The following is a 26551-nucleotide window of genomic DNA, read 5'->3' on the forward strand; positions in this document are numbered from 1 at the left end:
TTGTCACATTGTATCATCAGGCAGCAATTCCACTCCTTAGTCCTGTGTTATTACAGCAGCAGGTAAAGCTTTCCTGAGTAGGTCTTGATCTCCCTAAACGTACCTGTTTGGAAGCAGGAAGCCGAGGATCGGCATCCTTTCCTAGAAGCCCAGACGTGGTTGGGCCCAGCTGTAGAAATTACTTGTTACTTGAGAAGGTTTATTAATTGGTTGGGGTACACTCCTCTCCCGTTTTATATCAGCCGACTGAGCCTATGTCTGAAAAATGACTGATAACATTTCTTCAGAGGTACTACGAGCGAGAGATTAGAACAGTACACACGCTTTTCCCCTTGCCCTTGGCGTTTGATGATTATAAATTATAGCCGAAGTGTGAAGGTATTGCTCAGTGTTTGCTGTACAGCCCGTACTTTGCCAAGCGCGGTCCCCGGGACCATCCCGGGCAGGGCCAGGTGCGTCCAAGCCACCCTGCCCCGGCTGGGACACAGGGCAGAGCCGCCGGGCTGTCGCGGGGCGTGGGTCCCTCCCGTCGGGCAGGTGTCGGCGGAGGAGGGAGGGAACGGGCCCGGCGCCCAGGTGGGGCCGGGCCGGGGGCTCCGCCCGCCCCTCCCTCCGGCCCCGCCAGCGCCTCTGGGGCTCCGCGCAGCACCGGCCGCCCCCGCCGGTGGCCGCAGCCCTCCGGCAGGGCGGGCTCAGTCGCAGGGGGTTGCCTGTCCCTTCGTCGCCAGCCCGGCGGGGGGGCGCGGGGGGAGCGCGGTTGTCTCCAGGGCCGGTCCTCTGCCCCCTCCCTCCCTTCTCTCTGCCACCCTCCCTCCCGCCGCCGCGGCCGAGGGCTGCGCGGCCACCCGCGCCTCCCGCCGCAGGGGCCGCCCCGTATGGTCCCCGCCGCTGCCATGAGCCAGGCCCCGGCTCCCCGCGGCGCTGACCCGCCGGAGAGCGATGCCCGCAGCGGGGCCCCCAGCCGAGGGATGCCGCCGCCGCCACCCAGCCTGCCCCAGCTCCTCCACAAGTAAGAGCCGCCCCGCGTTCCGCTGCGCCGGGAGGGCGGGCGGGCAGGCGCGGGTCGTTCTCCCTCCCCGGTGGCGGTGCCCCCCTTCCCTCCCCCCGCGCCCAGACTGACAGCCGGGCGGGCGGAGGGTCGGCCCGGCACCGGCCCTGGCCGTGGCGGAGCGGTGCCCCACGGGGCTGAGCCTCGCTTCGCCGTGCGGGTGCCGGCGGGCCCGTCCCCGCTGTTAGGGACATGGACTCCCCTAAAGACCGGCAGTGGCCTCGCTGCCCTCAGAAGTTTGCTGCCCTAAGAAAAGCCGCTCGTGTCGGTTTCCAGAGGGTTCGCCCTGGCACCGCGTCTTCCGCGCCCGGGAGCTGGGCCGGGGAAGTTTCCGTCGCTTGCCCCGCGGCGGTGTGTGCCGCCTGCCCGGCCGCCGTTCCGCTGCTGCGGTCCTCCCCGGCAGGCCTGGAGCGAGGGGCTCGTGGGGTGCCAGAAGCGATCGCATCTCTGCAAAACTGTCACGGGAAAAGTAACCTGTGCGGGTTTGGAAGTCTTACTAATGAGTGCAGTGATGTGACTGGCATTTTGCTGTTTCGTTTTCCACTCAGAAAGAGGGGAAAAAGCACTTCTGCTACACAGATGCAGTGGTGCCAGTGATAATTAATCTGGCTAAATGAGAAGCTTGAAGACAAACCGAATGCTCTGTAGTTAATAGGTGAAGCATAAGTAAGGCCTAAACTGATGATCTGTGCTGATTCAAGGTGGTTAAGTGCTCTGTATCTGATTTTTCTCCAAGTCGTAATGTATTAGAAGAGGTAAGGGTTTTTAATCTGCTAACAAATATCCGGCTGTGGAGCTCTTAGAATTGCCTTCTATTACTTTAATATTCTGCTTGAGTTGACGAGCAGGATACTGGGTGCTGCGCCGTGGTGAAGGTTGAGAACCGCTTTCGATATCATGTCCCAGACCGCCAAGTGGACTGAGCCTGTGTGCGGCCCTCAAGCAAAGCGCGAGTATGACAAAGCACTGAGGAGCTGCCACGGCCTTGGCGCTGGGCTTGAGCTGCTTTCCTGCAACAACTCCTTCAGCAAAGGGCGCTGCCTTAGGCATCTCCATTAGCACTTTCTTAACAAAACCCAACAATGTAACTAATGGAGGAAATGCTTTCAATTCTCTCACATTTGCAAAATACACACATGTACAGAAATACCTAAGTGCAATGTATGTTTTGATGTTACCACAAATTTAAAGTATGAATGTTGTTTTGAGTTGGGAATCACATCAGCTTTTATAAATATGTAAATAACTGGACTTTCAAACTTTCTGCGGAATGTGGTCCATAAATTTGATGCTTGATTTTCTTTTAGTCTGTTTGCTTTTAAATCATGGTTTGTAACTTAGTAATGAAAACGTTCAAGGTTCTCATTACCTACATTTTTATTTCTGATTGGAAATACAGACTTGGAGATTTGCACTGAAACTGAAACACTGATTATCTCTTCCTAAGTTCACTGGGCTGTTGCTGTGGTATGTGTGTAACCACAATAATTTACACTTACTCAGTCTTAAATTTTAAACTACAGTCTGTAAAGATGACCCTTATTTTCTCACATTTACCATGTGGATGCATATTGCAAGTCAGATAGGTCTGTTGAGAATACTTCACAGTTGTAATTCTGATGTGGTATGTGCTATGTATGAGGGCATCACATTCTTGCTAGTCATGCTTCCTAGAAGATTACAGGTAGGAGAAGTTGAAATTGTTTCCTTTTGACCCTGCCTTTAATGGAAAGATTTGAGAGAGATGCTGTGTTCTGAGTGTTTTTTGTCATATTAATATGACGTAGGGTGGCAAACACCAAACATCTCCATCTAAGGTCCTGCAACTTGATCTTACAGTTTTGTAACCATGTGGCGTAATTTGGTGTGTGCCTGTTTACCTGACAAATAATAAATGCACTGAATTGGAAATGCAGGCAAATTGTACTTTGTTTTTCTGATATAACTTGGTATTTTATAATCTAAACTGAATATAGAGTGAATAATTGAAAGGGATATGTTAGGGAATGTCTAGAATCTCTCTTCCAAATTTATTTCTGACACGATAGAACAGGTATTACAATGGGTAAAATACAATAGAAAGGAAAGAAGTGATTATTCTACAAAATGAAGTCATGGTTTCATTACAGGAAAGAAAAGACTGATCTTGTTTTCTGAGCATTTTGTTTTTCTTGACTTTTTTCAACAATTGCCATCTTTTTGTTTTCTGAGCTGCAGTAAACAAATGTGCAGTTGCAGAATGGTAATTCAGAGTCAAGTAGATCAGAATATTCTGTGATGTTTAACAAAACACCTCCCTGTTTGAAGTCTTTCATTATAATATCATATCAAATATACATTTTTGATTATCCCGTTTAAACTTTGCAAGCTCTCTGGATTCCTTCTTTCTTCTCCTTCAATAGTTTTGTTAGGAAGGTTTACAGATGTTAGGTGAAGAGCAATGTAATTTTAAAAAATGGCTTCCTACATGGGCAGCTGATAAAGCTTCATTGTGAATGCCGAGCTTTGAACAGGGATTAAAATTTAGTGAAACCGGAGATCTGAAATGTCTTAGCAGCTACATTGGCTGAACTCATGCAACACAGGTAGCATGTACTATATTCTTTAAATGCCCCTCTGCTTTAGCATTTATAATGTAATTTTAATATAAAACTATTACTGAACCTTTAGTTTGAAATTCTCTGCTGATAATATCCAACTACAATAAAATATAATTGAAATATGCTCTCTACATATCTGTACTTTTTTTCCTGAGTGGCTACGTCAGTTGAGTTGATAGTAAAGGTCCAATGATAAGATTTACAAAGTTAAAGCATTCTATCTATGCAGGTTGTTGTGATGTTTGATGGGAAAATACTTCTTATTTTCCAAAACTACAAGCCTTATTGCAGTTAAAGCCCTCAAGCTGTAGAGCTGAGAATGAGAAATTGCTGGGAAAGGGAAATCTGAATTTACATTCTTCAGAGGATGACTTACAAAAACATACCCTTCTGTATGAAGTAAAGCAGAAGACTGAGAAGAATGGTTATAATGGTGTTGGCCAGTGTTCAGTTGTGTGGAAGGAATGGAAATGCAGGGTAGGGTCTGTAGTGTCAGCAAGTGAAACACGGATATCTCTGCAAAGACCAATGTGTGTTTGGAACTGTTTGTTGGCTTGGGGTTTTTTCCCCCTCTCTTGGTAAGTCAGCTCTTATGAGAAAATTTATATGGTTTGAAAGTTTTGTTTATAATTTGCAGTTGCATTGCAAAATGTAAGTTCTAGGTGACAGCTTAGTATCTAACGACTTTTATTACCTGCTGTTAGATTGGCTGGAGTGGCTAATAGGAGTCTCCACTCTCCATAATTCCAGGTGTGTGATTCATTGCAGTCTGACAGAGCGACTAGCTGGAAATAACTGAGAGAAGGGATTGAGTGGTGGCTGTGGGTTAACTATAGAGATATTGCATGAAGAGTGCTTTCTGTGAGAGTTCTTGCTGAAAACATTTGTCACGAGTAAACTCTGTGATTATGGGAGACCTCACTGTATTGAAGTCCAACTCTTTGTATGATTTTGGTTCTAAAGTTTTTTCATGGGTCATATCTGTCCAGTATAAATTGAGCAGTTTTTATCTCCCTGTGTTGATACAGGAATATATATTTGGTTTACAAATTGAATAAAAGGCACCTTAAAACAATGGGGGGAAAGGCAAAATTTTTTTTTTTTTTCCTAAGGGGTTGTGCCCTGGAGATTTTGAACTCCTCTGGAAGGAAGATGGAATTTCCAACAACATCTGCGCCCAAGTTGTCATCAGTTTGTGCCAGTTCTGGGGGCAGAAAGGAGGGAGCATCTGGGTGCTGAGTGCTTCGAGTCCTTTATTTCCCTATAGCAGCAAGGAGAAAACTTGTTAGGAAAAATTATCTCCAGTTTATCTTTTTTTTTTTACACTCTAACCCATTATGTTAAACATTGGGGTTTTTTATTAGCATCGTCTGTTTGTTTTGTGTAGTGTGGGATTTTCTTTTTCCTTCTCCTTTCTTTTTTTTTTTTTTCCCTCCCCTACTCAAAGTCTCTCAGGAGAGATAAAATATGAAATGTACTCCCATTATATACATTAGTCATGGCAAATAGTTTGGCATATATGGCAAAGGCTAAGCTGTTACTTAACAAGGAGAAACACTGGTTTTACTGTTTCTCTTCTTACTGTTACTGATACAGGCTTTCCATACTTGCCTTTTAAAGTACATATCCAAAATCTCTGTTTCTTCTCTACCTGATAGGGCTCTGAAAACTCGGAGTTTGTGTTGAAACCAATCTAACAGCCCTGAGTAGAGATGAAAACAAAACAGACAGGGCTGTAGTCGTCTTAGCTGAGCAGCTTTACCAAAACAAGGGACAGGATCTGTAAAAGCAGCATGGTGTGGGACTTGCCAGGGAATGTGGGAAGCAAACCAAGCTCCTCCTTGTGTTTCCCATTTATTGTCTCTGTATATTATGAAACAGACAGTGGGGGAAAATGCAGTTTTTCTGGAATTGTCTGGCTTCTTGCTGTATAGTTACTGAGACTCTTCTTGCACCTCACCCAAGATTAGAATCAGGACTTAAAATGCCAAATGTGTGTACCAAATGTGTGTGTGAGTGGAGAAAGCAGAGACAGGGCCAAACGGAGGATGCTTCACTTTTAAGTTTAGTTGTTTTCCAAAATCAGCATCAGCAATTATAATTATATTCAAGTCAAGTAATTGAAGTTTCTTTTTTATTTATTTATTTTTAAGTTTACTTTCTTTTTTTGATGGAAAACAATGACCCCTCCTTTTTATCAGCTGTGACCAAAAGGTTTAAGATTACTTAATCATATGGAGGTTATCTTTAAACAAAAATGACTGAAAGTGTGGAGTTTGGAACTTGGGTTTGTTCTGTTTGCTTGATTTTTTTTCTTTAATCTCTGATTTAAAACCCAACAGCTTACTGGCAGAAAGGCAAAATAAAAAGATTAAAGAGAGATCACAGAGGTACGAAAGCAGAAAGGGGTCAGAACAAAAGAATTTAGAAGGAATGTATTGCATGCAAACATTTCCATTTAATCTGACTTTTATTATCAATTATCAATCTATTCCTAGTTGTCCAGAAATGTCAAATTTTAGTGGAGAGAGACATAATAGCAGTGATGCCAACTTTAGTGAAAATTTAAATAATGCGTGATTTATAAGAAGAAATATACTAAGTGAGTTTTGGAATACAACACATGGGAATGGAGTCCTCTTTAGTAAAACTCAGTTGCCTGGATGTTGCTTTTTATTGGAAATTTAATATACTGGTCCCATCAATGGGAAGGCTGGAAAATGTGTTCCTTTAGTTTTCCTCTTAATTCACCACTTGTCCTTTCAGACCTGTGTGCACCTAACAGTAAGGGTTGTGTGTGACCTGCTGAACTACTGCTACTGCTGTAGTGCTGAAATCTTCCTGATCTCATTTGGAGGAAAGTAAAACAGAGATGGGAAAAACCTCAGTAACCAATTCTGATCCTTTCTGGGGGCTATCAAAATGGGAGGAACTAGATCTTCAAAGATACATTTTTACTTCATAGAGATTGTAGAAATTTATTTAGGGTGGAAAAATGGGTTATTTGCATGAAATAATAATGTCAGTCACTTTAAAATACTTCTTCAAATAGAATCTGCTTTCTCAGAAGAATAAGTTGTCTTGATTTTTCTTTTATTTAAATGAATTAATTTCATATGATTTGCAGCTAGACACTTTATCAAACTGACTTTATTCCCCTGAATATACTCCTCCCTTTTTTCCTCCTCATCCTTTGTAACATTTTATAGTTGATTTAAGGATGTAATCGCTCTGTTAGCCTCTGCCCCTCTCTATGTCCAGCTGCTTTCCCTTTGTCACGCTAATGACCCATCACAGTGGAGCTGTCACTTGACACAGAGGGGGAAACCAGAAAACGTCTCCCTTTGGGCTTTAGAAACATTTAATATCTGTCCTGTTCTGACAGCTCAAGCCTAGCCCGTTTTACAAATGCCTCTTGCTTATTTAGAAGAAAAGAGGAATAAAAGCATCGGGTATTCTGTTGCAGGAAGGGGGCAAAGGCTTGTTTTCGTTAAGGATCAGTAGTTACTTTGTATCAGGCTAACTGCATTTCTGGGTGTGTGTATGCAAACTTGTGAAATGGGAGTTTAACTGATGTTGATTATGCAGCTTGTGGTACAATTATCTTGTGCATCTAAGGAACTACAAGGAGGATGCAATTTGTTGTTAGTTTCCTCCATGTCTCTAGTGGAAGATGAGCTGAACAGGCAACGAGCAGGACCAGGGTGGAGTTGTTCTTTGTGGCTGTTGCATGAAGGATGCATTTTAGATTTGTTCTTTGCCATTTCTGTTGTTTAAAGATGTGCAGCTGTCTCACCAGCCTCTGCAGAGTGCTCCAAAGATGCCATGAGCACTGCCTGACTGTGACAGGAATCTGTAGTTCTGATGGCTGTGAGGAGCAGTCTATCTCCTGTATGGTTTTAACACTAAAACCTGTGTTCTGTGAAATCTTAATGAGAATCGCTCCTTGGAGAGAGATTCCACTTCTGGATTACTTCTTCTGAAGAAAAGGCTGGGACAGGATAAGGAGGTCTTTAACTTGTGTTCCTTGAGTAATGTCTTCTGCTGGCCAGGATGAACAGAGAAAATGACATTTTGGGCAGTTTATGAGCAAGCTCCCTGACAGCTTCCTGATAACCTGGTTCCTTCTCTGACTTAGCAGCTTTTAAGATAACAAAAGCATCTGGTGTTATCTAGTCTTAACTTTCCTCAACTTGCCATGAAACTTCTGATTTTCCGTAGGTTAAGATGCAGAGTTTTAGAATTCAAGCAATGTCAAGTGTCTTGAATTTGGTAGTATAAAAAGCTACAGTTTTGTGTCATGGCGTTGCTTTTTTTCCTGTATGTGCAGACAAGTGTGAATTTATGGTGTCTTTGAGTTAGGGCCATTTTGTACATGTGCAGGAGTTGCAGTGCATTTTTACTTATAGTTTAGTATTTGTCTTAGGAAATAGTCTTTAAGTACCTCTTCAACAAGTGGCTTGGTGGCTGACATTGCCTTTACTGAGTTAACAAATACTGTCTGTTCCTGCAGGAACAAATCTTATTTCTCTGTCTGCTGATTAACATGCTTTCCCTCTAAGGGAAGATATGCTAAGTAGTTTTATTAGGTTGATGACACATGCAGTTCCTTACACTGACCAGCTTTTACTGTTCTATTTTTGGCCTCATTTTTAAGAAAATATTTTAATGATGTCTTTCACACCCTTCTTTCTGTTCTTGGAAGTAGAGTGAAAGTGGATTAACTTCTGGTACAGACAATGTTGCTCCAGTCCCTGCAGAGCTGGGCACAGCTATTGGTCTTTGCATGGTTTGCAGTTTGGATGCTATTCCAGTGATTGTCAGAGGTTTCCTCTGCTCCTCCACATAAAATTCTGTCTGAGATTATTCGTAAATTGGACTAAGGATGGCATTTGGAGAAAAGATGACTGTCATCTCCTGAAACCATAGAGACAAATGTTAGCGAACTAGGATGAGATTTTCTTCAGCCCTAGGCTCCTCTTATCTTTCAAAGTCTTCCATTAACACGTCTTAACATTCACACCCTCGCTATCCATGCACTCTGCACCATCCATTTGTGTCCCTCTCATGGCACATTCTTTTAAGGTCACCTACAGTTTTCCACCATCCTGCCAACTCACAACCAAACATTGGCCTCTTTTCTTTATTTATTGCTCCATTCAAGGTCACTGTTGTGTTCTGTAGCAACACCTTCTCATGGTGCAGACAAGGCTGACTCTTTTGTTGGCATCTTTTATTAATTCTTCTCTGAGAAGAACCAGATTTGCCTCAGATTACTCTGCCATGCATTACACTTAGCAAAGTGTCATTGTTGCATCTAGAGGTGGACATGTTTGTAAGAACATGAAAGAACTTCAGAAGAATAGTAACTGAGGTGGTTATGTAGGCACCTCTGTGTGTGGCATGGACAAACAGATTCATAGGTAAAGTGTTGTAAAAAAATAATCAGAGTTCTGTGGTACTTGAATCCAATACAACTCATTTTCTGCACTTGAACATACCTCCTCTTTCTCAGCTTCTGATGAATAAAAAAGCTAATTAAGTACTCCAAATTTGACAATAAAATTTAAATTAATCACATGTCATGTATCTTTGGTAGATCAGACTTCTATAAAGCTTAGGATCATTACTGTTCAACCTAGGTTTTGTGCATTGCAGATTACTAAAAGATTTAATTTCCTTCCAAATAAAAAAAAAAGAAGTTAAATAGAAATATGCAAGGGCTAGAAGTGACTTCATAATTTTGTGTAGATGGTTAAAGTATATCTGTGCAGAATAAAGCAATATGTCTTTATATTATAAATATATAACATGATTTATAGCATAACAATGTTATAAATTGCATAAATAATGTTAGGTGACCAAGAGTTTGCTTGTCAGTGGTAAATAGGACTTGAATTCCTGTTTGGATATAGTGTATATGCTATGATCTTCTAAAGCCTTATTCATACACATGAGGATTATTTATGTGTATAAGGCTTTAAAGGATCAGATCCTATCATCTAAATTTGCAAGGCTTTTCATGACTCTTTAGTGTTTGTTTTTTGGTGTAATTGCTGACAGAAGAGACCTAATGTAGTAGAAGCCAAAGTAAATAACTGAAAGTTAACTTATGTTGCAGCATTAAAACTTCCCTTTTAAAAGAGAATGTATCTGTGCAGGGAGGAGTACGGATCCATGCTCCTTTGTGGTCCTTAATAGCATATTAGAGGTCTGACATGTTTTCAAACCAGTACTCTGGAGTGTTGAAGCCTCACCAACTGCAGGGATTTGCAGAGTTGGAGGTGGAGAGGGGTCTACAAAGAGCCCTTCAGCTCCTCTGCACAGCGCTGCCATTACAGGGGGCCATCACTGCTATCTTCTCATTTGTGCTGAGCCTTTGGGAGAAATAAAGCATGGTCCTATATCTCTCATCTAAGCTTGCTACTTGCTTTACTTTCTGTGTAAGTTCTCAGGATTTTTTGTTTGTTATTTTTGCTGCCCTTTTAAAATGGAATAATATGAAAATAGCAGATACAATTTCAGAGAAGCTGTTATAAATTTTATATCCCCATCCATATGTCAAGAACATAAAATATCAGCAAATAATATTTTTTTCTGGATCGCTGGCAAATTTTATGGAGAGAATGTGCTCTTAAACTGCAAGACAGCAGTTTGTAGTCTTTTCTGTACAACATAGTGTCTCTTACTGTGTATTTTGGCAGCACTTGTAATCTCCTTCTGCTCTGTAAAAATATAAGACCCTTTTATATAAAGATACAAACACTCAGAAGGGAGCCTCTGCATGCTTGTCTTATTGGTCTGTTTAGTGGGATAGATTTTTCTCGTACCCTTCTCTGAAGCATCAAAACCTACTGTTTTGCTTTGACATTTCTGTAATTTCAAACTGTATTATGTAGAAGTTGGTAGCAGTGTTCAAAGCCAAGGACTTGATTGGCAAGTTTTAGCTGTGAGTAAATTTTCACAGCTGATCCATAAATCCCCAACAGACCATTAGGAGCTTCGGAGCGGCTCTGGCAAACTCCCCTACAATAATTGTAGTTTTAAGTTTGTTATATTTACTTTCCTCACCTCTTAGCTGGATGCCAGGGGGACCTCACCAGATGTAAACCAGTTCTGTATTTACTTTTTTTCTCCAAGCTAGCAGTTGGCACAAATAGCACAGCGTGGGAGGAGAGCTTGCTGGTTGGCTCCTGGTGGACAAAACAGAGACTGACCAAGAGTGTGACTTGTGACAAATGGACCCCAGATCTGGGGTTAGACATTTTAGTAATTTGAGGAGACTTAAGTATATAATTTTTAGCCCCCCACCTCTACCCCCTGTTCTTAAGAAATAACAAAACTATCAAGGGATCAGGAAAAAATGCATCTTCAAGCGTGAACATGACAGAGTTGTATATAACTGTGTGAGACAGAGAGGCAGCTCTTTATTTAAGTTCCCTGAGGTAATTGTACTTATTTATCTGCAGTGAAGCTGGCAGAGTGGCCAGCTTTTAGGAGTCAGCGCTACTCTAAGAGCAGAACTGCATGGGTGGCAGCGGCGGAGGCAGCAGGCATTGATGGTGGGAGTATTGCTGGATCACTTGGGAAGCTGGCTTGGAGAACACATCCACCTCACATGCAGGAAAGCCAGTGCTGTAGGGACTGCATTGCATCTTCAGTAAGTCCTGGAGAATGCTTCTTCTATAGTGCTGCCAGACAGCCTAATAAAACCAGAGAGGTTCCTAGCGTTCCCCTGCATTTAGATCCTTCTGGGCAGGCTCTGAAGCCAACTCGGACTTGACTGCTTGTTTGAGCAAGCAATGAATATTTTCTGTTTCCTTCTGAAATCGGAGCTGCTTTCCAAAAATGTACTTGCCCACCCCTTGACGGAGTCTGGTGTATTACCTTGCTGAGGAGGGCTGTGTAGAAGGAAGGTGTATCTGGATGGTGAACTCTTTCAAAGGGTGTTTTTTCTTTTTCAGAAGATAGAAAAATAAACTGAATGTCTTTGTCTTCTGTCAAAGAAGACCAACCTCTCATGCCTGGAATCCATGAAGGATTTGTTTACACAGGAGGGTGGAAGAGTCATTATCTGAATGACTTAGGAAGGGAAATGAAGAAGAATTGGTCTTTGAATTTTTTTTTTTTATTTTTTTTTATTTAGGGCAAGAAAAGCAGAAATCTCATTTATATTAAAATCTCTTTCAAACAAAAATGCCTTCATGTTACAATTGCAATTTAGGAGGTTCAGAAGTTTTGTTGATTAAGGTATTGTTAGGATAATGTAACTATAAATAGTGATGCAGTGAGTGATGATCTCTTCCTACAAACTTTGTGTTGAACTTAAGCAGAAGAAAGTAAAAATATCAGTCGACAACCTTCTTGCAAGGGAGCATCTCTAAAATAGAGGGGTCTGCAGTAAAACAAAAGGACTTGATCATCTCTAAAGTCTTTAGTTTCAAGTGCTTTAACTTCATTTGATGCAAGATGTCAAGTGGAAGTTGTCATTCCAATGGTGGGGATAGAGCGCTCTTGATGCATGGGCCTGTTTTGGTATCTGACACTTAAACTAGAAATGCTAGGAGTGATAAGAGTAAATGAGCTCATTTCATGTGTACAAATGAAATGCAGAGCATGCTTCTGCATGGAGAAAACACAGTGACCTTCATCTGAACAGCGTAATGGAAAAAATTTTTCAGAACTGTATGGAACTTCTAACATAAATTAGGATTGGGTTAGGTAGGATTGTGAGAAAAACACACGTTGTGGTAATTAAAAATGCAAAACTGTGTTAAGATCAAAACCAAAATATATTGGTTATATGGGTGTAAACAAATGATACACATCTTCTTAGGCTCATCTGCCTAAGTGTTGTGCTCTGCTTTATTTCCTCAAGAGCTGAATGGATGGGAAGCAGGTCACTAAAAGGGATGGCATGGTCCTTCTGTGCTTTTGGGAACACAGTTCACTAAGGCAGTTCATTAAAGATCATAATGGCAGGGCATCCTCACCTAGGAAGTGCTGGCGATAGGTTGTTAATGCAAATTTCAACTGACTTGCATTTCACTTCCCTGGCAAATAAAGCTTGCAAATGCTTGTTCACAGAAGGAGCTGGAGTGAATCAATGACCAGTATTAATGCATGTGAAATTTTACTGGTGGACCCTCAGATGAATCTATAAATAAATGTCAAGTGTAAGAGGGGGGATCTTTCCGCTTGTTGCTCTAAAATACAAGCAAGGGAATGTAACTGTGAAAGAGGATGAGAGACTTTAGCAAGCTTGTTTTCACTGCAGGATTAACTCAGACTCCAGCCTAGGTTCTAACCATTGTTATCTATCAATAGAATTAGACTTAGTTAAAAATCTGCTTTTGTGACACCTGAGAATTTGGGGGAGAATCTGACCTTCACTTGCATAGATGACAGTTTGGGGAAGAGTATGTCAGAAAAATAACCTACAAGCTGGTTAGCCTTCATTTCCACAATTCCCTGAAGGACATAAAAGTTTTCAATGTGATGCTATTGAACAAGAAGAATTTCAGTCCTGCCCTGCTGTCAAAATTTGCCAGCCTGAAACACTGCTGGATGGGCAGGGACCCAAAAGGAGGAGCTTTTGCTTGGATTAGGTTAATCAAGAGAAGTGTCAGGAAGGTAAAATGTATGAGGGAGCCATACCCAGAGGAAGAATCTTCCTTTATGTGGGAAGATTCTCCCAGATTCTTTGAGAGAGCCTAGGCATTATGCCAGCATTATGTCAAATAACATTTCTTTCCTCCTGCACCCACCCACCTTTCTGGTTGGTGTTGGCATTTTTTTCCCCAGCTCTTAATTAAAATGGGAATGAAGTTAAGGTATAAACTCAATCATTTGCTTTTCTGTCCTCATGATAGAAAACTACAGCTTTGGGAATTGCAGTAGGTGACTGATGGGAAAACAAAGTGTCTACTCCTGTGTGGATGTTATTTACCTGTGAAGTGGCCAGAGCAGTAGGGACGTTCTCTAGCTTCTGTGTTTGTCTTTGAAAGTAAAGTGAGTTGAAGAAGCAAACCAGAACATTTTCCTGGTTGAAAGGGTGCCTAGGCTTATGTACGGCCACAACAGGATATTAATAGAACATACTGCATTTCCTTCACATAAAAATACGAAGGGCACTTTGCTGAGAAAAAATCCTGCTGTCCCTTTCTGTCTTTGGGACCAGCTCATCACCCAGCTAAAATTAAAACATGAAGTCAGGCAGTTCTTGCTCTCTATTTTTAAACTGCTTCAGCATATGAATGTGAGTGTGAAATCTTTCTTTAGGCCTCTCTTAACTTAATTACCTACTTATTCAAAATATTCTCTTCTCAAATTGCTGAGCTATAATTATATTAATCTTTTCTGTAGACACACTTGCTTCTTGATATTTGTTTAATTAGTTTTATGCTTAATTTGTAGCTCTGTTATTATTTGCAGTGATGGAAACCTCATGGTAAGTGTTTAAAATAAATTTTGATATGTTAAAATTTAGCACGTAGGTAAAGTTTTTGTATATCTGTTCCATGTGCTCTTCTGGAAGATATAATGAGGAAGCGCACTTCCAAAAAAGGTATTCAAATTAAATTAAAGGGAATGTCTTTTTATTCTTTCATTTCTTCACATCTTTTGCTTTGTGTGAGCTTATTCTTATTGTACTTTGGTTTTATGTCTTTTCCTTTGTTTGTGTGAAAGGGGTGATGCGATTCCAGAACAGGAGGTGCAGTGGAACTACTTATATACCGTAGATTTGTAGTGTTTTTCTGCTGACTTAGATATACTGAATTCTTCTTCCTGCATTTCAGTGAGTTTGAAAAATATCCATGCAACTTCCTTTCAAACTGAGCTGCCTTTGCTTGCCTAGAGCACTGGTGTTTTCCAGTGGCAGTCTCAGCCTGCAGAGGGTGTGCTTCCTCCTGCAAACCCTCTGCTCCCAGCTCAGCGCCCATAACACCCCGTCCATGAACACGGTGTTCAGAACCCAGCGTTGCACCCAGAGGTACCAAGAAAAAGGGTGTCTCTGTTCCCTGTGGCATTTGTCCCGTGACTTCTTTGACTTTCAGCTGTTTGAAGCACAGGCTGTGTGACTTATTCCCAACTGACCCCTGTCACTGGAAAGGACACTCCTAGGGGACACAGCGCTTCTTTACGTACTTGTGTAACTGCGCTTAATCCTAACTAAAGTGCAAAATGGAAGAAACCTTCTCAGTGTTTTCCTGGTTCATTTGCTTTTGTCAGTGGGGTGTAGATGTGGTGTCGGAGATTTTGGGAAGAATTTTCCCAGCAGTTTCCTCTGTCTGGCTAAACAGTGATCAGGCTCCACTGCATGGGGTTCTTTGTGTTCTGTCAGGTAAATGAAGCTGGGTGAGGTGATCAGTTTTAAAAGTCATTACCTTCAACATCCACATACTCCTGCAGTGTGCATATGGGAGTCTATTGGCACTCCCACCCTTGACAGCTGAATGAGTAAATCATCTGCAACAAACTGTCTTTAGGGTGGCTGGTACCTGGGCGTGGCAGTAAGTGTGATTACATCTGCCCAGGCAAAACCCACTTGCTGTTCTTACTGCTGGACTTTCACACATCTTCTACTTACCAGAAATTCCAAAGATTTTATAGAATTGGGTATTGGATGACAGCGCATTTCTGTCACTGGTGAGAAGCATGTTGCTATTCAGAGTGGTTAGTGTCAGTGTAGTTAGATAGCCAGACAGTGATGTTCAGTAACAGAAACCTGGAGTCACAGTCTCTTGGACATGCCTTCCCGTGCCAATCTTGGTGCCTGGAACAGTTTGCCCATTAATTTTTTCCAAGCTTCCACCCCCTCTCTGCCCTCTCCAGAAAACACTTGGCAAACCGTCTCTTCTGTAAATCCTCCTGCCTTGGCTGGCTGCTGTCTCTCTGTTCATGCTCTCCTGTACTGCTGCCCATTTTTTACTTCAGATTAAAAATTTGTCAGCACAAAGATTTATGTGAGCATATTACATCCTGTAAAGAAATACACAGACTGCTTGTTCTTTGAGAAATGTAAAATTTGATTTTCAGACTTCAATACAGATGTGATGTTCACCTAAACAGTTTAAAAGAAATAATGCTAATTACATTAATAGATTGTCTTTTCTCCAACTGAGACTGTAGTCCAATGTTAAAAGTGGCAAACTAACAGTACCTGCAAAACTTCTGCTTCTGTCATCTTTGCATCTTCTGCTGCTGTTTAGCTTTCTAAATGGATTAGTTTTGTATGTTTATCTTTGTAAATGAATTAGTGAAACATATTGACAAAAGCATCTTGGAAAAATCAGTGGGTTTTAATGGTGTTCACATAACTTCTGTGCTTGAAATGAAGCCTGAAAAATTTGTCCTCTGGAATATTACATTATGTTTTGGCTACTGGAAATGAAGCACCTGACAGCATTAAGCTATCAGAAGGATTTCCAGTCATGGGCAAGCAGCCATTATGTATATGTTGATCCACAGTAGGAGATCTGGACAGCTTTTGATTTACTGGTGCTCATCTGTTCAATATGAGCTGGTGATCAGGACAGCAATTACCTTCAACATTGATTGAAGAGTACTGAAAAGGAAAGGAGAATTTTATGCATGCAGGTCTAGAAGAATTGCTGATTGTTCTCGGTGATCTTAAAAGTGCACTTCTCAAGGTGGCAAGAAGAACTATTTTGTAATATCTATGCCTGTTTAAAAATATCTTAACAGCTTTATCTTATTTTAAAGCAGACATTTTGAATTCTCCAATGTCCTTTTCAATAGATGGGGCTAAATAACTGGAGATTTCGAAACTATCTGTTTTTTATCAGCTTGAGCATTTATCCACTTGTTTGAATGCTGCAAAGTTCAGATTAACAGACTTACTAGCTGAGCTAAACATTTGGTTTTTAAGACTATAAAAATTCTAACATTTTCTTCATATTTGGGCTTTAAATAGTTGTAATAGTAGACTTAATTTGAAGAATTTGAAACATCCTCCTTTTTATTCCAAAAATGGCACATGAACTGTATTTATTTAAGTGGGTAATGAAACTAAAGAGCCAGGTCATAAAGCACTTTTCACTGAAATGAATAAAAATAATGGCAAAATTCCTGTCATGTGATCTGATAATGAAAGCAGACCTTGTGTTGCATATTGTGCAGATGGAATAGAAAATATCTATCTTAGTGTAAGTAATAGAGATGTGTGTAATACATCAACATTTTTATGTGTGCATGTGTTTTCTGGGGTGTGTATGTTTGTGCACTTTTATACAGATTTATTTTTGTAAGGAGATCTTATTTTAGAGATTATGCACAATTTTAGCTATTAATATTACTAACCTTTCCCAATATATAAATACTCCTGGTCTCCCACACAGCTGCTGTGCCATCCAAAAAGGCCTGTGCTCCTTTCAACAGTCAATTGTGTAAAATCAGAACTACAGAAAATCTCTTGGTTTCTTACCAAATTTCTGGGCTGCTTGGGTCAAAGCATTGATATGGTGGAAACTGACTTCATATTTCTAGGGCACAATTTTAGAAACAAATGGTTTGCTTTTCTCCAGTTGAGATTTCAGATTATTGCATGACCTGTCACATGACCTAACTTTTACAGTAACTTCTACAAAGTACTCCTTCTATAGGTTTTGCCACATTTGTAATAAATTTGTGACAAGGTTAGCCTGACCTGAGTGTTTGAAGAGCTGGAGATCATGGAAGAGTTGAGATTGTTGTATCAATGTAGCTTTGTATGGAGAGTGTATGTGTTTGTTTATATATATATATAAAGAAACATATATATACACATATATATACATATAGACACACAGAGACATAGATATATTTTCTTCATCTGTGAATAATCTCTCTGTTGTGTACCTCCTTAGGGATACTGAAGTCTTGGAAGTAAAATGGGAATCGCTGCCTGGGAAAGCCAATCCAGAGGTTTCATTTACTGAGCTCTCTGCAGGTTGTCCTGTTAAGGGCTTGGCTTTGTCTTACTGGAAAAAATATCTTAAGGAGCATGGTGGGATTTGTCAGCCCAGGGCTATTTGTAAAGGGGATTCACTGTGAAACTAAACTGCTGAATGTTGTTGACCCCTGTTGGCTTTCAGCCGTGGAACAAGTTTCACAGAAAAGGATCTAAGGGCTGTTGTGCAGACTTTTCTTCATGTCAGAAGCTGTGCTAGGCAAGGAGCAAGGCTGGCTTCTCTTGTAGTGAGAGTCCTGCAGCACATGCATCCTGGGCCAGAAATAAGCTAGGATGCTGGATATTTCTCCTGGGAAAAGTGGGTGACACTAAAGCACCTGTGACTATACAAAACGCAGTGTCTACCAACTTGCTCTTAGGTGCATTCTTAGGGCAGCATTTCTCTTCAGCAGCTGACCATGAGCAGTTTTTTCTGTCCATCAGCACAGGAGTGGTGGATAGACCAGGAATACTCTATAGCTCCTGGAACTGCAGCGGCTCTGCTCACTGCCAAGCCTGTCCCACCCACTCCATGAGCTATGACCCATCTTTCTGTGTTGTTGTCTAATGCCATCACTCTTTTGAGTCTCTCTGTACCCCTAATAGAGGGTACTAAGCAGACACTGAGGAATGTTCAAATCACCTTGCTGGTCCTGGAAAGCTCTATCCCAGTACAGTTTCTCTGAGCTAACTAGTCTGCTGCAAGAAAACTTACCAGTGGAGATATACATTGGTACATAATTGGTTAAGGATATAAGCTGAAAATCGAGTTTGTACTTAGGTATGGTTTTTATTAAGAACAATATCCTACTTAGGATTTTGGTAACATATTTTACAAATCACTCTTCAGATGCTCTTTCTGGAACTCAAACAGTCACATTATAAATGAAGAACGGATTCAGGAGGCTTCACAGTATTAGTGATTATATTGTAATGCTTTCCAGATGGTAGAACATGATGTAATCCATACTGCCCAGTTTGTTTCACTGCATTGGATACTGTTATACTCAGTAAGTAACCAAGAGACTCTAAGAAGCTCATCAGGCTGCTATGAACAATAGCTGGTTAATCCATATGTTCTTTATTATGTTATGAAAACTGCAGATTAACAAATCACTTGGTGAATGCAGGAAGATTGATTGCTACTCAAAGCTCTTCGAGAACTGGATATGCAACTCGGATTAGCTTAGCTCAAGCTACACATTGGTGAATGAATTCCATTTTCCTCAGGGCTATGAAGTAGTTTGCATCTGTTCAATTGCAAATTCCCCTAGCTGCACTGGGTAGTTTTGATTCCTCTTTGGAGAAATGGCAGGAATGTTGATTTGTTGCTGTTTACATTGATCTGAAATAAAATCATAGCATTAGCATCACTAGTTGTGTGGGCATGGTAGCTAAGGTCAAATTAATTGCAGCTTGCAGTTGCTCATAATTCTGCCAGTGTTCATGCAGTAATGTTGTTTACTAACTGGTGCTTTTATTAGGCTGACAGACCATCATTTGAATGGCAAAGCCATCAAATTTAAGTAGGCACTTAACTCAGGATTTTCTCAGCATTAATTGAAGGCGCCAGGGGTACTGTACTGGGACAGGTGCAATGTTGCTGTGAAGAGGGAGGATTTGAGAAGTACACGGGGAAGGAAAACTCCTGTGCATCTTGACATTCAGCTGTGTAGAGTTTCTCACTTGAACCCACAAACAAGAAGTGTTCAAGGGAGATTAGGTCTGGGGTAGGAGGTTTCAGTTTGCTGGAAGTTATCCTGTAGAGTGGGTTTTGTAGGCACTTCTTTAGGCTATCGTACCCTTTGGTTGAATCCAGAAAAATGGGATGGAAAGAAGAACAGCAAAAGAGACATAAATACATGGTTTTAACTAGCTTCTGGAAACGAGAAAATTTTCTGAGGTGGGTTTAGTATCTTGCGATTGTCTAAATATCCATGGACCATCTACCTATAGGTTGCCATTGACAGGTTCAGATCACTGGGTTAGTTAATATGATCTGGCATAGCATTTTGTACCCTGTCTGTAGGATTTCAGGCAAGAAGGGTTGGAACAGGAGCTAAGAAAAGCTGGAAAGAAGAGCAGTTTCCAGCACAGTTGTTTTTTAATGGTTGTGTGATGCTGTTTTGCTCAGGGATTCCCTCATCTGGTTTTTATCATGCATGGCATTGATTAGCTGCTATCTGTTATTATTTTTCAAGTCTCTGGGGAATTCCACACTTCAGTGTCAGATCAATGCCTTGTAGGGAAGGATAGAAAGAGGAGAGGTTTACATGATGATGCCCATATCTCATTTTACAGTTTCCTGATGATCTTCAGTTTGGCTGCTTGTAAGGAGCATTTGTTGTTCATAGTCACTCAGCCAGGCTTGTTTATTGGCTTAAGTTGTCTTTGCTCACTGCAGTGTTGCTGGTGATTGAAGTGCTTTCCCATTCTGATTGCTTCAGCTTGTCCTCTGAAACAAAATTAATGACAGTGGCTTTTAGAAATTGAAGAGTAGCAGAGACCTAATTATATTTTTCATTAGATATTCCTCCTGGCCCAGGGGAAGAGCTTTGATGCTCAGTTTCATGTAACCTCTTTGCTTCTTTTTGCAAAGAGTTTGTGGTGAATGGACTCATTAGTGATGTAAGGGCTGAGAGAGGGGACAGAGGTGGGGAAAAGGTCTTGAAAGGATGCTCTTTTCATGCCCTTCTCCCACAGAATTTCTCCCTTTCCTTCTCTGCTCCTCAGCAACTATTTCATCAGGTTGTCTCCCACAAAAAATCTTTTTAGTCTTCCTGATGTCCTGCCATGTCCAGATCTGCAGTACTCCTAGTTTCTCTCCTTTACGAAGCCTTCTTTGATTTTAGGTTTTTGTTTTTTTGTTTTTTTTTTTTTTTTTTTGTTGTTGTTTTGGTTTTTTTTTTGGTGTAATAATTGGCTGCTTCTTCCTCAACAGCTGAACCTTGTATATAAAGTACAAAGTAGAACTACCCATTGCTTCTTCCTGTTTGTAAGAAATGCCATAGAGAATCACAGCAGATTGGACATCTGGAAGAGTTTTTGCTTAGAAATCCAGCCCACTGAAATGGTTTAAGATGGTAGGAATAGAAATTCAACATTTGTTTGACTGAGAGAGACCAGAGATTTTCAGACTTGATAAAAGAGAAAACTTTATTGTCTGGAACTGTAACATTTATCTAAAGCCTGAAACTGCTCTATTAACAGCAGCTTTCTAGCATTGCAGGGTCTCTCCTCAAAAAAAAAAAAAAAAAGTACTTTCTTGATCAAGGAGGGAGCAACTGTAAAAGACATTACCTTCCTGAGGAAGAGTAGGGAATTGTCTGTGATTCTAGGAACCCTTTGCTGTATTTTAAAGAGGCTATAAAGTGAGTGGGGATCCTGCCTGGGAGGATTGTTGGTGTGCAGAGTGCTGCTGTAAGCATAGATTTTGTGTTGGCTCAGTGCACAGACTGCAGGGCTCGCAGCCGTGAGCGCAAAAGGTCAGGATCACATTTAGCCTATAACTATCAACTCTGTGATACACTATTAGTCATAGAAACTTGAGAAATTTGTTAGATACCCTGAGTTTGATTTGGATATCATAGGACAGTTTTTAAAATTCCATTGCACTTTAAAGTAGTACTGCCAGGAGGAACGTCAGTTGATCAAAAGACATAGTTTTAAAAATATTTTACTTCTCTTCTGCTTTTTGTGTATTTGCCATCATCTTCCAATTTTAAAAGAGGAAAGTTGCATGTCAGTGTAAAAACTGTCTGTCTAGAAGTAAATTATTTAGGAATAATATGGTTAAAATACTTTCATGCATCTATTCAGTTGCATCAGTACTACAGGATCATTTTAGCACAAATGCGTTAAAAAATTTTTCAGATATAAGTGAGATTTTTTTTTAATTATGCAAATGTTCCTTTAAAATTCTTAACTACATTTTTCTTCCCATCTCAGCTCTCAATTTCTAATTAACCCAAATTAGGCAATTTTTGTTGATCAGTAGTACAGTACTGTATTTTGTCGTTGTTTCTTAGGTGCTGTGTTTATCTAAATCCGCCATGTCAAACTGTAACTTTTATAGAAAAGCTACAGAGCAAACCATAAACCATTTATCCTGCATAAGTCACTTTAGTCATTAAACATCAGGTTGTGCATATTAACCTTGCCCTTTTTTTGTTAAAGAGAAAGTCTTTTATGAAGCAGTCACAGGACATGGTCTTTTGTTCTACTTACAGATTTTTTTTTTTTTTTCAGAAATCGTAGAACAGGATATCAAACTGTATTGTTTATTTATTTGCCATTGATAATAGATAAGATCAAACCAATAACCATCCTTGTTGGAAGTCTTGTCCTATGCAGAGACTCTTTTGAGTAGGTTAGTGGGAAATGATATGCAGCTGCCATGTGAATGGGACAAGCGAAATGGAAATTCACTTATTTTCCTCCATTGGTCAACAGTAACATACTGTGGCACATCAATTTTACTGCAATTAAATAATTTCTATTTAGATTTAACAAAATAATGTCCCACATTTGTTCATATTGTAGCTAATTCTTGCTTATTCTATCAGTGCATTTCTTCCCTCAAAGACAACTGCAGAAATGTCCCATTTTTGTGCTTGTTCTCTAGATATCTGGAGCATAGAAGATGAAATCATTAGCTCAAGAAGCTGATACTTTATGAGTAAATCTAAAATGTTTCCCATTCTTGGATATATATGTAGTGGAGAAGGAGACCACATGCTTTTATTTGAATTCCATCAAGAAAATTGCATGTCACTGGAAAAACCCTCTTCCAAAAGCCAGAGTTAATTTTTCTGGCAAAAGAAATTCCTGTGGAGTTAGAATCTCAGATTGGAGACAGGCAGGTCAAATTCTTTATCACTTCTAAACTAAACATATATAATAATATTTAGCTTAGAATTTTGTTTAATTTATATACTGAAAGCTATTTAGGCATGTCTGGATCTCCTTAGTGGTATTTTGAATTATTTTTTAGAGTATATACTGGACAAACTTTTTTTTTTTAACATTAAATGACTTTTTTTTTAGCTTAGGCTTGGATAGAATTCAGTAATTTTATTTAGTTCATATTTGTGAATACAAATATTTTAAATAAGAGGAAGTCACATTCAAGAAGAAACGTAATTCAATAATGTTAATTTCATTGGTTTAGTGAGTGGTTTTGTTCTGCCCTATACACTGATACTTTGTCAAATGTGATTAGTTTAAATGCTACTTAATAATACCTGTGCTTTCAGTTACTATTTACACATAATTTCCCCCCTTGATTTAATGAAATTTTTGTTCTTTCTGCAACTATTCAATGCCTTAGGTTTTCATTATACCTGAAGATTTTGAAAGGCAAATATTAATTACTTTCTAAAGCTTTCTGATACTGAATTTAAAGCACAATATGAAATATATGTTTGTGTATCATATTGGAAAACTGTCAGTACTCAGTCTATAGAACAGACAATTTTAGAATATGCAATTTTAAAATAAAAGTGAAGATTTTCCTTAAAAAAGAAGAAAAAAGTTTCTTATGCGAGAGTCTTCCACCGGAAAATGTTTTTGTTCTGTTGGTTTGCAAGGAAATCTGCATGTCTCATCTAAAAAGCATTTCACCACCTTTTTATTAATCAAACTGCATATCTCAGAATCTGGTTTATTTAATTTTATTATTAAATGATGAAATTCTGTAGTGGAGGAAGTGTAGATGAAAATCTGTGTATTCGAATTAGATAAAATGAACTGATTTTTAACTTGAAGCACCTAGTGGAAGCTGGTAGATAATCTTGTTCAATACATTTACAAACTCTAGTTTACATTAATTTACAGATTGTCCTGGCCTTAAGTTCTGTTTCAAGTACCCTGTTCCTTTTCAAAAGATAAATTTTCCGTAGGCCAGTGCTTATCTGCCTGGCTTCCTGGCTGACTGGGATTTAAGCTATACTGGCTTGGACAACACAAGCAGTTGAACCGTGTGAACTCACAGGAGTGCTCAGCCAGAACATGGGGAATTACTGAGTTTCTATCAGAGGAAAGCAGACAAAATTTTATGAGAGGAAAAACGCAAAAACAAAGATAATGAATCAGAAAAGGTAGTGTATTCATTTGACCTGATGATATTGGTTTGTTCAAATTACTTAGAATAACTTTTTAAGTTAATTCTATTTTTTCCTTGATAGATAAGAAGGAGAACACATTGTATCACACTGCTGTGTGGCTTTCCAATCTTTTGTTAAGCATTTGTGCTTTCAATGTGGGATATTGTGTTGAGTAAAAAAGGCAGAAGGAGGTCTGTGTGTTTTGGTTTTAATTTTTAGTGGAATGGGATAGTAGTGGTTTGGTGAAGCTGTTTGAAAGCATAATGTACAAGAGAAAGGACTTCAGGGTAGGATTTATTGTTCTTAATTTCTCTTGAAAAACATGCTTTTTCTTAAATATCATTCAGAGTTGTTCCCAAATGATTCCGCAGCAGATATGGGTGCTGTTTTTTCTGAAGTGCCTAATGTGCTTTGCAAAATGACTAAGAATGAGATAACTGTGGAAATGTTCTCTGCTGCTTTCAGATGCAGACAGTCTATTTTTGACCTGGAGACCAATATCAAGCCCTGGGTTTTTGTTAGGTCAAGGGAGTGGGCACCAAAGGCCTTATCTCTTTTTTCCTTTGTTGTCAACATACTCTTATCCTTCCTGGGTCCTAGGGTGTCTGCTTGATAGTGCTGGCATTTAAATGCCCTAGATAGGAGAAGTCACAAACTTTTCTCTATTTTTAAGGATGCTCATTGCAGTCTCTAGCAAGGCTCATTGAGCTACAGGGCTGTGGGAGAACACTGCTAGTGAGACCAGGAAGCCATAGGGAATCATGCTTCCTTAAGTAGAGATCTGTTAAAACCATGAATTAGTGTAAACAATTTGGAAATATAAAAAATGTTATAAATATATTTATTTATTTATTGGTTTTGTTCAATAGGTGTACTTTCAAAGTGTATTTTTCTGGTGCATTTTTTTTTTTTTTTAATTAAGCAGTTAAGTCCTTTTATTTCCTTTTTAAGAAGGGCCACTGCAATTACATAATGTTTTATTTAAGAAATTATTTATGTGCATTATTTAAAAGATTTTTTGTTAGATTAGTGGCAAAAACTTTATATAGGCCCTCAAAGGTGAGGCATTGAAGGAAGCTTTAGAAAGAACACATCAAATTCTGTGCAAACTGTTAGAATGCATTAAAAGTGCTTTGTCTGTGCTGGAGTGTGGTAGTGGGCCAATTCACTCACATTATGTTAAATGATGGGTTTTCTTTAATCGTTTAGTGCTTTGGCTTGACACTGCCCCCTGCCCCAAATTCTTGGACCCTGCAGTGTTGAAGGAGCAAAGCAGCTTAACTGCAGTTGCTACTCTGTCTCTGTAGGTTAATAATAAAGAATTATATATCTGTGAAACCTTATGCTTTGATTTGCTTTATTTATGTTGGTATTTTAAAAAATAGAATAAAATAATGTAAATAAGCTGTAACTATGAAAATTTATTTTTTATTTTTACCTATAAATAATGCACAAGAAGAAAATCCCATAACAGACTGTGCATTGTTATTGCTATGGATAAATATAGGTGGGTTTGGCAAAGTGGTAGTTTTTCCTGTTTTCAGGCTCTTACGTATAATTGCAATTTTCTTTTACTGGAAGAGAAGGGGCAAAGAGAATAAACAATTTATTCAATATAGACATTTAACTGGTAAATGATTCCCTATCTAAAGACACATTTGCAAAATTTAAGCAGAACTTTGAAGGTGGAAGTGAAAATTCATGAACTTCTGTGTTAACAGAGAAATGAAATGTTCTTTGTGTTTGTTCAGACTGTATAAAAATGAAATTATTAATAATCACTAAGTTGCCTCTGTCTCTTCAACTTAATCATACCATGGAAAATAAATTACAGGAATTCTTTCCTCGTGGTAATTATAGAATACACTTTTCAGGGGTAATGGAAGTTATTTTATGCCAATTGTTGACATGCCTACCAACATGAGCAATTGTTGTGTGATTGGCAGTTGTGGTAAATTATACCTGAAAAAGAAAATTAAGGCAACAATTAATATATATTTGAACTTGTGTTACTGAAGGCTTGCAGAAACTACTATTTAACACCTGCATCTATGTAATTTTATTAGTCAATGGATGAAAATCTCTGTATGAGGGGAAAATACTGCTGTGACCAAAGGAAAACTGAAATTCTTGCAAAATAAGTTCTTAATCAGAGAAAAGAGAATTATCATAGAGGCAGCTTACACAGTCCAGTAGAGCATGTATAAGGTCTTCTCTGATCGTCTTCAATATATTAACTGCCTTCTGTCTAAATGGTATTTATCTGCAACATTCGTGTCATGGACCTGGGCAAATGTTTTAAAATGGTTAGAACGAGTTCTATGAAATCTAACCCAGAGTATTTTTGTACTGAATGAAAAAAAGTTCTGCAAATTGGTATTAAGTAAGGTTATAAATTAACAAGAAGAGCTGAACAGATATTTCCTTGATATCGTACTTTTACTTAGATCACTGTAGATAATTTCTGAGTGTCAGGTGAAAAACAGAAGTTAAGTTGAAACCACGGAATAAATCATAGTCTAATTCAGCCCTTGTTTTTCCCAAAGCAACAAAGATCTTCATATCCTTCATAAGAAATTTGTTGGTGTATCTTCTTAATTACTATTACCATACATGGTTTCTGTTGCTGTCATCCCCACACGTGATACTTATCTATTAACTACAAACAGTCCTAGTTATTAACTAAAAAATCCGAATCAGACAACGTGGTCACTCCTTGTCCTGGGAATTTGTAATTCTGACTACACAGATTTGTGAAATGCTCTTAAAAGAAATGAGTGATGTAGCGGCATAGGCTGCTCTGAAGCACTCCCTAACCCTATGGACTGTAAATGTAGATTAACCCCCA

At 39.4% G+C, this 26551-nt stretch overlaps 1 protein-coding gene across 10 annotated transcripts in view; it reads left to right on the forward strand.

Moving 5' to 3' along the window:
• Positions 1-26551, forward strand: part of RBM20 (RNA binding motif protein 20) — a 128185-nt gene that overhangs the window by 24476 nt on the left and 77158 nt on the right. The window contains exon 1 of one of the 10 annotated variants that reach the window (XM_085582781.1): positions 633-1009. The exons of 5 other annotated variants lie outside the window; for them this stretch is intronic. In XM_085582781.1, coding sequence (XP_085438907.1) covers positions 876-1009 — 134 coding nt within the window. In that variant the 5' untranslated portion in view covers positions 633-875. Of the gene's footprint in view, positions 1-632; positions 1010-20487; positions 23698-26551 lie in introns of those variants that run through there. 4 more of the 10 variants (XM_085582783.1, XM_085582782.1, XM_085582786.1 and 1 more) reach the window with 4 other exon arrangements.

This window comes from Lonchura striata, chromosome 6 (genome assembly GCF_050655825.1).
Source record: "Lonchura striata isolate lonStrDom1 chromosome 6, ASM5065582v1, whole genome shotgun sequence".
NCBI classification, from domain to species: Eukaryota; Metazoa; Chordata; class Aves; order Passeriformes; family Estrildidae; genus Lonchura; species Lonchura striata.